Source organism: Leptonychotes weddellii, chromosome 12 (assembly GCF_054177405.1).
Source record: "Leptonychotes weddellii isolate Sample4059 chromosome 12, ASM5417740v2, whole genome shotgun sequence".
NCBI classification, from domain to species: Eukaryota; Metazoa; Chordata; class Mammalia; order Carnivora; family Phocidae; genus Leptonychotes; species Leptonychotes weddellii.
This window is the reverse complement of record NC_138380.1, coordinates 66488757-66501724: the sequence shown is the minus strand read 5'-3', so window position 1 is coordinate 66501724 and position 12968 is coordinate 66488757. Positions and strand designations below refer to the sequence as shown.

The 12968-nt window shown below is 40.9% G+C and overlaps 1 protein-coding gene across 1 annotated transcript in view; it reads left to right on the top strand.

The window, feature by feature from the left end:
• The first annotated feature begins 4591 nt into the window (after positions 1–4591).
• Positions 4592–12968, top strand: part of STEAP2 (STEAP2 metalloreductase) — a 19804-nt gene continuing 11427 nt past the window's right edge. Inside the window, exons 1-2 of the mRNA XM_031030444.2 lie at positions 4592–4756; positions 10812–11336. Coding sequence (XP_030886304.1) covers positions 10845–11336 — 492 coding nt within the window. The 5' untranslated portion in view covers positions 4592–4756; positions 10812–10844. The remainder of the gene's footprint in view (positions 4757–10811; positions 11337–12968) is intronic.

The window sequence follows — 12968 nt, the reverse complement described above, 5'->3', positions numbered from 1 at the left end:
TGTATCAGTACTTCATTCCTTTTTATAATAACATGGGAATCATATTCCTTATATGGATAAACTACCTTTCATTTATACATTCCTTAATTTATAGAACTGGTAATTGGGTTGTTTCTACTTTTGAGCTATTACAAATTGCTGCAATAAACATTTGCATGCAAGTGTTTCTTTTCTTTTTTAATGGCTTTATTTATTTATTTACAGACAGAGAGAGTGAGAAAGCACAAGCAGGCGGAGCTGCAAGCAGTGGGAGAGGGAGAAGCAGGCTTCACGTTGAGCAGAGAGCCCGATGTGGGCCTCGATCCCAGGGCCCTGGGATCATGACCTGAGCTGAAGGCAGACGCTTAACCGACTGAGCCACCCAGGCGTCCCTCGTGCAAGTGTTTCTGTAGACATGTTTTCAACATCATGACGTTGAGCTGTCAAACTGTTTTCCAAAGTAACTGCATCATTTTACATTTCCAACAGCAATGTAAGAGGGTTCTAAATTCTCCACTTCCTCACCAACACTTGATATTGTGATACTGACTTTTTAATTATACCCATCCTAGTGGATGTGAAATGATATCTCACATGGTTTTGATTTGCATTTCTCTAAGGGCTAATGATGTTGAGCATCTTTCCATGATCTTATTGGCCATTTGCATATCTTCTTCGGAGAAGTATGTATTGAAATCCTTCATCCATTTTATAATTGGATTTTTTGTCCTTTTTTTGTTCAGCTGTAAGAGTTCTCAGTAAGGTTTGACAGGGTGATATTGCTAGACACCAATGCAATAATAAATGCAGAAAACATGGGCTCAGAAATTGCATGGTTATACTCAGTTATAAGGTGGTCATCCATGAGATCCAGAATCAAATCTGCTTGCACTGAAGTTTTTATCATTTTTTAAAAAATACACATTTTTAGGGGTGCTTGGCACGCTCAGTCAGTAGAGCATGCGACTCTTGATCTTGGGGTTGTAAGTTCAAGCCCCACATTGGGGGCAGAGATTACTTTAAAATCTTTTTAAAAAATACACATTAAAAAAGTACACATTTTAGATGGGTTAGCCTGGTGATGGGTATTAAAGAGGGCAGGTATTGAATGGAGCACTGGGTGTTATATGCAAACAATGAATCATGGAACACTACATCAAAAAATAAATACATAAATAAATAAATACACATTTTAAATGTTTAATAAAGAAATATTCCCTCCACTTATTACCCCGAAAAGTAAATTGTTCAAAGAAACTAAAGCAGTGTTAGTTATACTAGTAAAAGCATCATAAAATTATTTTCCTAAAGCTTAGGATACAAAATGACTGTATTTCAATATTATGGACCATGTAGTAATTAAGAATTATAAGTATCTAGACCATGGAAATATATTCATGAAACAATGTTAACTACAAAATACCTATCTTATACAAATGCACATTCATATACTTTAATAGATTTATAAGTATTTCTGTCATTTTTTTCTTCAGACGATATCCATAAAAATATATCTATTCTTATAAATCTATTAAAATATATGAATATACTTATAAATGTTTCTATGTCATCTGTCTTCAAACAAAACCTATTTTGAACAGATTATATGTATATTTATGAATCTATTAAAATATATGAATGTGCTTTGACAAATTGGATCCCTTGGTTTCAAAAAACCAGTTTCAGAAAAAATGGTTCTATTTTATGAATAAGCATTCTTCACAAAATTTCAGTGCTCAAAACAAATATGGGAATTTGGGGGAATAGATTAGGTAAATGTCTTTATGGTAGAAACTCTGAGGCTCTAATCCATTAATATTCATCATGAAGCTCTAAAATGAAAAAAGTTCTTATTATTTATCTCAAAGTCTGTTATTTTCATCATGATTTATACTTATTTTACGTGCATAAGCAAATTTGTATAAATCTTATTTGCATTTGTTTAGTGATTTGTTTAGTGTTTAAAACTATAAATTCTTTTTTTTTTTATTAAAACTATAAATTCTAACAGGATAAATGTATCTGTGTTCTTCACCATTGTTTCTAGTGCCCCAGCCAGGGGATATAGTAGGAGCTCAATAAATATTTTTGTAGTGAATGAATTATTGGAGGAGCATCTTCAGGGACTAGTGCTTAAGTTACACACTTTGGGAACTACCATTCTAAAGTTACTCAATTGTATAATAACTAACTTCAAAGAAAAAAAATGTGTTAACACCTCTAGGCCACTAGAGATCCATTTAATGAAATTACTGCTTCACTTCAGTGGAATCAGTTACTACTTCAGGGAACTGTAGAGATTTCTCAGAGAGCACATCATGACCTGGAAAAATCTTGCAAAAATCATTTTTATACTCTAAAAACTCCAACTCAAGAACAGTAGTAAAAATTTCAGTTACCTTGGAATAAGCTGAAAGGAATCATGTGTGCATCCATGCCAACAATTTTGGGGACACATTTGGCAACATGAGATTTTTCCATCAAGGATATTTGTTTCTTTTAATAGTTCAAATATGAAAAGCAGATATTCCTTCTGGAAATTGCAAATTATTGACTGATTCTCTTTTAAGTGATTTTGTATAGAACTTTTTTGTTTTTTTGCTTTGGTGGAGGGGGATAGTCCACTGTTAAGATAGCTTTTAAAAATATCTAAAATAGGGGCACCTGTGTGGCTCAGTTGGTTAAGCAACTGCCTTCGGCTCAGGTCATGATCCCAGGGTCCTGGGATCAAGCCCTGCATCAGGCTTCCTGCTCAGCAGGAAGCCTGCTTCTCCCTCACCCTCTCCCACTCCCTCTGCTTGTGTTCCCTCTCTCGCTGTCTCTCTGTGTCAATTAATTAAATAAATAAAATCTTAAAAAAAAAAATCTAAAATATACAGTTTAAGGGCACCTGGCTGGCTTAGTCATAAAGCATGCAACTCTTTATCTCTGGGTCCTGAGTTGGAGCCCCAAGTTGTGGGTAGAGATTACTGAAAAAAATAAAATCTTTAAAAATAAATAATAATAATTTAAAATAAAATAAATGGTTTACATGTTAAAGTTTTAGGATAGTTAGAAAGTGCTATATTTTTAAATAACCTTTTGTGAAAGTTATATAATAGTATTGTTTAAAAAAATGAGAAAGCTGCATACTTTTCATTAACTACTAAGACTCATGAATTTCCTCTACTTGTCCTCCAGATGTGCTAAAAAAAAAAAAAAGCTAATTTCATTATTTGAGAGTAGTATTGAAGGAAAAAAAATAAAAATTGGTATAAAATTTAACTATTTTTTCTCCAGTTACCAAAATGGAAAGAATTTCACCAGCTGTCAATACTTCAACATCACTACAAGCTTAGCTTATGCCTAAATTTGAAACCTTAATATTTGGCGGTGGGGGAGGGGGCAAATGTCAAGTCAAACAAAGAATGTATTTCCAAAGCAGCATTTGCAAAGGTTAATCTGAGTGGACTACAGAGGGGAAAGTGCAGTTGTCCAATGATCGATCCAAGACCCCCTTCTCGGCTTTTTTTCCTGGTTAATAAACCACCAGGGAGAGATAATTTTTAAACTTAATTTGCTGAAATGAGAATTTACTAACGTATAAAAAATTTTACCCAAATTTGAGAATTTTCCTAAATTGATTTTCATTGTGAGATTAAAGATCTCTTGCAAAACATAAAGGAGTCATGACTACTTGGTAATCTGCAGGGAGAAAATTTACAGAATCCCAAAGCCAGAGCCCTTAAAGCTCAGAGATCCCCTGGGCATTCAAGGCCATTGTGGCCCTGAGAGTGAAGTGGCTTTCCCAGGAACACAGTTCTCCTGACTCCCGGTCTAACTCTCTGTTCCCCAACTCCGGAGCTAGCTTGGCACCGGCTAGAGTGAAGGTCAAAGTCAACAGACTAATCTGCAGTCCGCTGGCTGTGAGGATCCTTCTACCTGAGGGAGTTTTAAAATATGGTTCATGAAAGGGCATTTCTAAACATTTTATTACAAAGACACAATCCAGACAAAAGATGGTTTGGGTGGGTAGAGGTGAGGAAAAGAACACGTAGAGGAAAAAAAAGCGCAGTTTCTTGGAGACTTGTCAGGAGCTGAGAGTATGGAAGAGGGATCGGGGAGGGGATGGGGCACGGCGTAATAAAAAGCCAAGTGTAGAGTGGAAAGGCGACTACGCAGCACAAAAGCAGTGGAGTAGAGAAGTGGGCTTGATTTTTCTAGAGCTGCTTCAAAAGGAACCACGGGGGAGCCTTGCGGAGACTGAAGGCGGGGTGCGGGGCGCAGGCAAGCGGCGAATACTCCGCAGCTCCCAGGCCGGGGAATACTCAAAGCTGGGGCGAAGCAGCCGAGCTCCCCGCGGCACTGCTTGCCCGGGTAGGCACTCACGGTCCTCCCCCAGCTCTCTCTGCGCCCCCCCTTCCGGGCCCCTCCGAGCTCCCGGGCGCCGCACCGCTCCCCACCTCCACCCGCGCGGCCCTCCGGTCGGCGTTCCCGGGCCCGCTCGGGGCTCCGCGCCCTCCCTGCGCTCAGCCCCTAGCGGCGCGTCACTGCGAGGCCGGCCTCCGCGCGCCTCCCTCCTCCTCCTCCTCCTCCTCCTCCTCCTCTCCCGCAATACGCGATCCAGCTTGGGGAGGCGGGGAAGCAGCCGGAGCTCGACAGCCGCGGCAGCCACCCTGCAGCCGCCCGACGGAGGCGCGGTCCCTAGGCCCTGGTGCCCCGGCGGGCCCCTGGGGGAGTGGGCGCTGCGCCCGGAGAGCCGCCAGGCTCGCCCCAGCCCGGCGTGGGGGGCGCAGAGGTGAGCGGGTCGGGGAGCAGCGCGAGACCAGGTGGCGGCGGCGGGGTTGAGGGTCAAGATGCAGTCGTCGCCACACGCTGCCTGGGTCCTCCCCGGATTCCGCGCCCTCTGCGGGCGTCCGTCCTCATCTCCAGGCACCGGGAGGTGGGGAGTGGGAAGGCGGGGGAAGGGTGTCTGTTCCACCGATTGCGCCTTCTACTCCTCTTGGTCTTCCGCGAGCTCCCCAGAAAGTCCTGAGGCTGGGCCCAGGAGAACGGAGGCCAGGAGAGACACCGTCCCAGGTAGGATGTGCCCCACAGGAAAAGGACGGGCAGGTTACCTTCGCCTTCCTAATAGTCTAGCTACCACTTTGGGTTCAGGCAGCGCACCTCACAGAATATCATGCAGCGCTGCTTTGCGAAAAAGTATTTCTAGTAGTCATTTTGTTTATTAGCCAATTATGCGACCCTGGTGTGTTAAGGCCATTATGTGTTAGGAGGTAATTGGCCTCTTCTTTGAAGTGTCCTAAATTATCTTTGTGCCCCGTGTTCAGCCACAGCCAAAACTTGTTGAAAATTATGCCCTAAAAATCTTGCTCTTAAAATAGAGCAGAGAGATAAAATTTTGTCCAGAGATTTCCGTTTATTATCTTCCCCACCCCTTGGAGAAGGATTGGTGTCAGTTTTTACTCCTCAGGCAGTTCGTTTTTTAGATGGAAAAACTTATTCCGGGCCATGGTTAATTATCACTCATCACTGTGGTGGGTGAAATTGGGAGAAGTAGAATTTGAACTCCTGCCCCTTCCCCCACCCTCAGGATTAAGACTGAGTCCAGTAACAGCCCCACTCCTGGGGACCCTTAAAATTCTCTCCAAAACACCTCCTCCAGGCCTCCCTGCCCGGCCCCACCCCCCACACAGTCTTTCCACTTTTATTATTTTTTGGTTGTGTTGATCTCCTCTGTTTATTTTTTTTCTTTTGGTGAGTCTGTATTTTTTTTACCTTGCATCTCTCCCTCTCTTGTTTCCAAGCTTAAAAGCTATTTACAGAAGAACAATACTCATCCTAGGTATTTTGCAGGCTATTTAGAAATGGTTTGCGGTTTCTTTCATTTAGCTAGTCAGTCTTTTTTTTGGCGGGGGGGGGGGGGTTGAGACAGTATAAACAATGATAAATTGAGCTAATTGTACAAAAAGGAAATGAAAAGCTGTATTCAAGCCACTTCTTGTTTTACTGGTGACATGGGAAATATACTTGTAGTGAATGAGTGTAATTATATTTTAATACTGAAAATGTAGCACAGATGAAGGCAAATACAATTTTAAAGAAAGGATCATAAATGAGTAAGAAAGGTGAGAAAGAGGGTACCTCAGAAGTTGGAAAGAGTAGGACTGCAGTTTCCAAAAAGGACACAATCAGGACATCAGGAGAGGCGTTTATTCAGTGCTCAGCCAGTAACCATGACATTGACATATCACTTACTTTGGCCTGCCATGTCTTGATCAGCAAAGAGAGGGATCTTACCTGTAGACCTATTACATGTCTTTTGGTCCTCACATTTTTTTGATACATTCAACAACAAAGAATATTTATTGCATCTTATTTACAGGGCTGATTCAGTGTCTGGTGGGGACCCATATCCTGGTTCATAGACTATCATCTTGCTGTCCTCACTTGGGAGAAAGAGAGAAAGAGCTCTCTAAGGTCTATTTTATAAGGGCACTAATTCCATTCAAGAGAGTTCTACCCTCATGACCTAATCGCCTTCCAAAATCCACACTTTCTAATACTTTCCATTGGGAGTTAGGATTTCAGTATAAGAATTCAAGGTGGCAGGCGGTGGGGGGTGGGGGTGGGAACACAAGCATTTAGTCCTTAACAAGAGTTGATCTTTTTAAGCAAGTGACCATAACTATATGCTGTGGAATCTAGGGTGGGTAAAGAGAAACCAGGAGGAGGCTGATGGAGAGTGAGAAAAGAGTGGATCAGTGCATCAGCTTTCTTCGGCCGACTTGAATTATCACTGCAACTCTTTGACTAAGATTATTGGAAGGCTCCGAGATGGTGTTTGGAGATGTCAGAAAGTGAATGACTGAGTGGGGTGGAGCAGAGATTCATTGTTTTTGATGAATGACTGATGGAAACAAGAGGCCATGAGGATGAACGCCTTATCCATTTGAATGAAGACATCCTGGAGAAGGATGACAACTGTTGGTTGGCCCAGAGAGGAAGACTATGTGTGTAAGACTATGTTTGTCAAAGTCACTAGTGATAGAGTAAGCTAGAAGTCTGTAGAGGACAACAGTGCTTAAAGGGAGGTTTTACGAGGTGCCACGAGCCTCAAAGGAGCTGAGTGTCCGTAGGAAAGGAGAAGAAAGGTTCAGATGTGGCCTTGCAAAGTCAAAAATACACCTACCCCATCCTTGTGGCTCTGGGGGATTACAGTTTCTTGATAACCTATCTAAATCATCAGGTTGTAGATGTCATCCAGATCTCTGAGGACAAATTAATGCCCTAGATGTTTATATGTGAAACAAATTAGGTTCTATTTATATAGCATAACAGCTGCCATTCAGCCAGAGGAATGTCAAGGAAACCCTTCTAAACAAAATCTTAGGAGGCCATGTAGCTGAGTATAATCCAGTTCTTTGACCCTGATGATTTAATACTTGAAGTATTAAATGCAAACAGCAGGTCAGATGGCCATTCAAGAAAACTGTGACCTTGAAATTTCAAGGAACCCATGTGCTACTTAAATACACTTTTAAATTAAGCTCATAAAGTTGAAGTGTCACAGTGTTAAATATAAAGTGATATTACTATTATTATATAGCTTTAAGACTTGGAAACAAAAGGGTTTTAGTATTGGACTGCAGGCGTCAAGTACAACCTCTTTGTTTCCCATGTGACAGAGGAAACAGACTCAGAAAACAAGATTTCAGAAGCCTCAGCCTGTCCTTCCTCCTCAATACCTCAAAAACAAAACTTCCCCTCAATGTCATAGTCTTCTCAATTCTTTCGTCTGTATTACCTGGGAATAGCATTAAATGAAAAGGTAGAGAGACTCTGGGGCCTTGCTAGTCAAAGTGTGGCCCATGAACCACTAGGACCAGGGGCATCACCTGGGAGCTTGGGAGAAACAGTATCTTGAGCCTCACGCCAGACGTAGAGAATCAGAATGTGCATTTTAACAAGATCTCATATTCACATGGAAATTTGGTAGGCAGCATTCTAGAGCAAGACAGTCCACTTGGAAACCCATCCACTCCAATCAGCAGGGCCTCTGATGCCTGGAGAGCTGGAGTCCCTTGTGAGACAGAAAGAAAAGATACCATTGCTGGACCATTCTGGGATGTTATGACCATTCTGAATGTTATGAAACAACAGGAACAAAGTATGCTGTGCAGTGGGATGACACATTTTAAGGAGTGGTACTGACCTTTCCAGAAAGCGGAGAAAGGGATATTGCAAAATAGTGAGTGGTCCTTCTGACACTGCTCCTGCCAGAGGAGGAGAAGGGGCGGGGCAGCACACGTTCCTCAGCTTCCCGCATTCGGGGCAACTGTTACTCTCTGGCTAGTGTTATTTTTCATTATTACAAACAACAATGCAAAAATGAGCATAAATGAGGATCAAAATGCCACATTTGTTATTTCCAAATACCAAACTAAATATTGGTTTGAATCCTGAATCGTTTAGTAGAGTTGTTTTCAAACGTGGCCACGTTAGAACACCCGATGATCTTAAAAAAAAAAATCCTGATGCCCAAGCTGGACTCCAGAGCAATTAAACACAAATCTGGGTGGAGGTGACTAGGTATCACTGTGTTTTAAAGCTCCTTGGGTCATTGCAGTGTGCAGCTAGAGCTGAGAACCACTGCTTTAGTAGCTCTGAGACTACAATTCTGCCTCTCCACTTACTCAAGTGATGGGATCCTCTGTGACTCCCAGAGCACCAGGCAGAGTCAGCAAGCTTCATGCTCTTGCTTGTGTGTTTGAAAGCCAGTGGGGCAATTTGGGAGATGCCACAATCTCTACTCAGAACTCGGGACTGGGATATAGGCAGGACACTTGGGTTCCTGTGTGTGAGTCTAGTAACTCTTTTCCCCCTTAGGCAACATATATGATTAGGGGTACGTTGGCCAGGTCACCTTGGATCGTTGAATGAAATGAGCACTGATTTAATGACTTCTGGTTCCTTTAACTCCTCTTGATTCCTAAGATAGCCCATGATCTCTCCAAGAGGATGTTGATGTTTTGTATTACTCCAGCGCCTCTGACCTCTGCCTGGCCTTCTGAGTGCATGGGGAGCAGATAATTACCACCCCTTCTGTCTTGAAAAGTGTGAAATGCAACGTGTAATAGATTCAAAAATAGTGCGTTTTCTCCTTTCCCAGGATCCGAGTTAGACATTAAGATCACTAGCTAATGCTGAGGAGTGAACCACGGTCAGAGAAGGAGAATATACTAACCTGAGCACAACCATCACTGTTCCAGCTTGTCCCCCCACCCCCCTAAAGAAAAAGCCCTTAAATTCTGTACCTGCACCAAAGTGACACGTGCCTTAGCTGGACTGCCTGGGCTCTAATCCTGGCTCCCCGACTTTCGCACTCATCACCTTGGACATATTAATTAATTACCTTCTGCTTGCCTCAGTTTCCTCATCTTCTAAATGGGCATGACAATATTAGCACCTATCTCATAGAGCGGTCGTGGGGTTCAGTCTGTTAACACAAACAGCACAAACAGCTGGTACATAGAATGTGCTTTATGAGTATTAGGTAATATTATTGTTTTTCTAAAGATGAACTTACAGGTTTTTTGGAGTCATTGTGATCATTGTGATCCATTTGTAGGGTAAAAAGTTGAGTTTTTCTGTGTCTAGTCTAAATTCTAACTTTCGTAAAAAAACCCCAAAACATGTTTTTTGAAGCATTCTACCTGTTCCTGTAAAATCCATTAAATCCTCTGTGGTGACCCACATCTGCTGTAAGCATAAAAGAAATTGTACAATGGGGATGGAACGGAAGAGTATTTTTTGTTCAGATCCAACAGCGACACTGATTCATGGCCATCTGATGTGTTTTCTTGAGCAAGTTATTACAAATATCAACATTTCCGATGTTAGTCACTTAAGTAAAAGAGAATTTGACAGATTTTTTCAGGAAAAATAACTGCATCGTATTCTATGAAGCCAACAAATAAAAGGGGAAGAAAAAGATTTCATAAGTATTGTGTAATTTAAGACCATAAAAACATTGCTAATCCCATTTTCATTGGAGAACTTTCTCAAGAAATATCATTTCTTGAGAAATATCCCTTCTATCATGAATGATAGAAGTCAGTGGTATTTAATTAATCCTCTGTTATATTTTAAAGTCTGTTTTTCTTAAAATATTATTTAAATGCCGGGGAGGGGTTCATTTTTTATTAACTGGTCTATCTTACTGTCATTTAAAAATAAGGTCACTCATTAGCTATTGAGGTATTTAGGATAATTTATGGACTCCACCCCGAATGATTCTAGCCAGTTTTAAATAGGGTTTTTTGGTGGCTTTTCTGTCTTCTCTTGTCATGTATACCCTCACATGCTAGCGCAGTCCCTGCCACCTCTAATGGCATTTCTGACTGGCTGCCTCTGATCTGGGTAATCACTTGGTAGAACTGTGTTTTTTAAAAAATTCTAGGCGAAAACTTGAGTCTCTTGCCTTTTGTGCTCTGCTTCTCGAAGAGAGGTCTGGAGACCAGCAGCCGTTGGCACGACCTTGTTGGAAAGGAAGACTGTCGGGCCTCACTCCCGACCTACTGAATCAGAATCTGCATTTTAACAAGATTCTCGGGTGATTCATGTGCACATTAAAATTTTAGAAGCCCCACTTTAGGATATCAACTTTGTGACAGTTCATTTTTCTACTCTGACATCCTTTGTTAGCTTACAAGTTATGTCTGGCTGGGTTCAAGGTTTTTATAGCTTGCCAAAATATTTTACCTCTAGAAATGAGGGGTGTTATTATAATGTCTGGAAGTGGATGAATGCTTGGTAATAGGTAATTGATGATTTTATTTTCTCTCCCCTAGGATTTCTCTGGTGATCTTGAAAGAGCCCGTATCATGGAATCGATCTCTATGATGGGAAGCCCTAAGAACCTTAGCGAAACTTTTTTGCCGAATGGCATAAATGGTATCAAAGATGCAAGGAAGGTCACTGTGGGTGTAATTGGAAGTGGGGATTTTGCCAAATCGCTAACGATTCGACTTATTAGGTGTGGCTATCATGTGGTTATAGGAAGTAGAAATCCCAAGTTTGCTTCCGAATTTTTCCCTCATGTGGTTGATGTCACTCATCATGAAGATGCTCTCACAAAAACAAATATAATATTTGTTGCTATACATAGAGAACATTACACCTCCCTTTGGGACCTGAGACATCTGCTTGTGGGTAAAATCCTGATTGATGTGAGCAATAATATGAGGATAAACCAATACCCAGAATCCAATGCTGAATATTTGGCTTCATTATTCCCGGATTCCCTGATTGTCAAAGGCTTTAATGTTGTCTCGGCTTGGGCACTTCAGTTAGGACCTAAGGACGCCAGCCGGCAGGTATGTATTTTTTTTTTAATTTTTAAAATTTTAATTTCTTCTTATTTAATTATTGAAGCATAGTTGACATACAGTGTTATATTAGTTTCAGGTATGTAAGATGGTGGTTCAACAGTTCTGTACGTCACTCGGTGCTCACCATGAGAAGTGCGGTCACCATCTGTCACCGCACAACATTATTAAAGTACTATTGACTATGTTCCCTCTGCCGTACTTTTCATCTCCGTGGCTTACTTATTTTATAACTAGAAGTTTGTACTTCTTAATCCCCAATTTTATTGGTATTTATCTGGTATTTTGTATTCATATAGTGAAACAAATGTCAGACATTTAAAAACCACATTCTGACACTCTCCAGTGATTATCATTTTGAAAACTGTGTATGAGCCCCTGAAAATTCATGTCCTGACCTTGTAAGGGTACATTTCTATCCCTATAAAATAATGTGGAAAGCTGAGAAAATTACTTGGACTTTCCTGTCATAACCAGCTAATTCAGGAAAGGGCAAAGTTGGCTGACGAATGATGGGACACATTGCGCTGGGTCTCTCCTGGCTTTCTCAAAAATAGAAACAATAAGAAACATGTCTTTTTTCTACCTCTGTCTATCTCCCCAACTCTCCTCTCTCCCGCCCCCCCTCCCTCCTCCTTCCTGGCAGCTATTTGGTAACAGTATTCCATCTGTGTAAGAAACACTATTTAGTATGATCCTCAAGAAGAATGCTTTAGAAGAGCCTTTTTATTTTATGAAGATTATTCGTAGAATTTAAAACAGTGCAGTTCGTTTTATTTAAAGTGTAGATTTTAATCTGTGTGGGGAGGTAGATCGGATTTCTTAGGTTCTTTTTTAGGGTATGTGTTCTATCTAGTTCAACTTGAGAATAAAGAAGACGGGGAGCTCCATCAATGCCTTTATGGAACGAGAGCTTTTATAAGTAAACACATAAAATAGTGCACCTTAAATATTTTTTAAAGGTGTCGTTATGCGGGTGCCTGGGTGGCTCAGTCGTTAAGCGTCTGCCTTCGGCTCAGGTCATGGTCCCAGGGTCCTGGGATCGAGTCCCACATCGGGCTCCCTGCTCGGCGGGAAGCCTGCTTCTCCCTCTCCCACTCCCCCTGCTTGTGTTCCTGCTCTCGCTGTCTCTCTCTCTGTCAAATAAATAAATAAAATCTTTAAAAAAAAAAAAAGGTGTCGTTATGCATTAGAGGTGAGCATGATGATAAAGTACTTTCATTATTTTTGTTCATAAAGACAGTTCATGCCTTAGATTCAGTGTCTTAGAAAATGAATTCAAGTATTGTATCACCGTGATAACCATTCACTTTCAAATCTTTAATTTGGAAGACTAGTAAAAGATTATATACTTTCTAAATCCTTTTTTCTTTTGGATATCCATCAAAGTTTAGGAATGGATACATACCAAACAAACTAGGGATAAACCTAAATTTAATCCTTTGCCCATAATTGTGGTAATTTTAATTCTTTAACAACTACAAAAAATACAAACTACAAAAAATATGGAATTGAATTCAAAGTGAGCTACAGAAGTAGTTTCATTTGTATTCCATAGTCCTGCCTTTGTTATGAATGTTTGATTTATACATTTAGGTTTGTAAATTAAATGAATTTTAA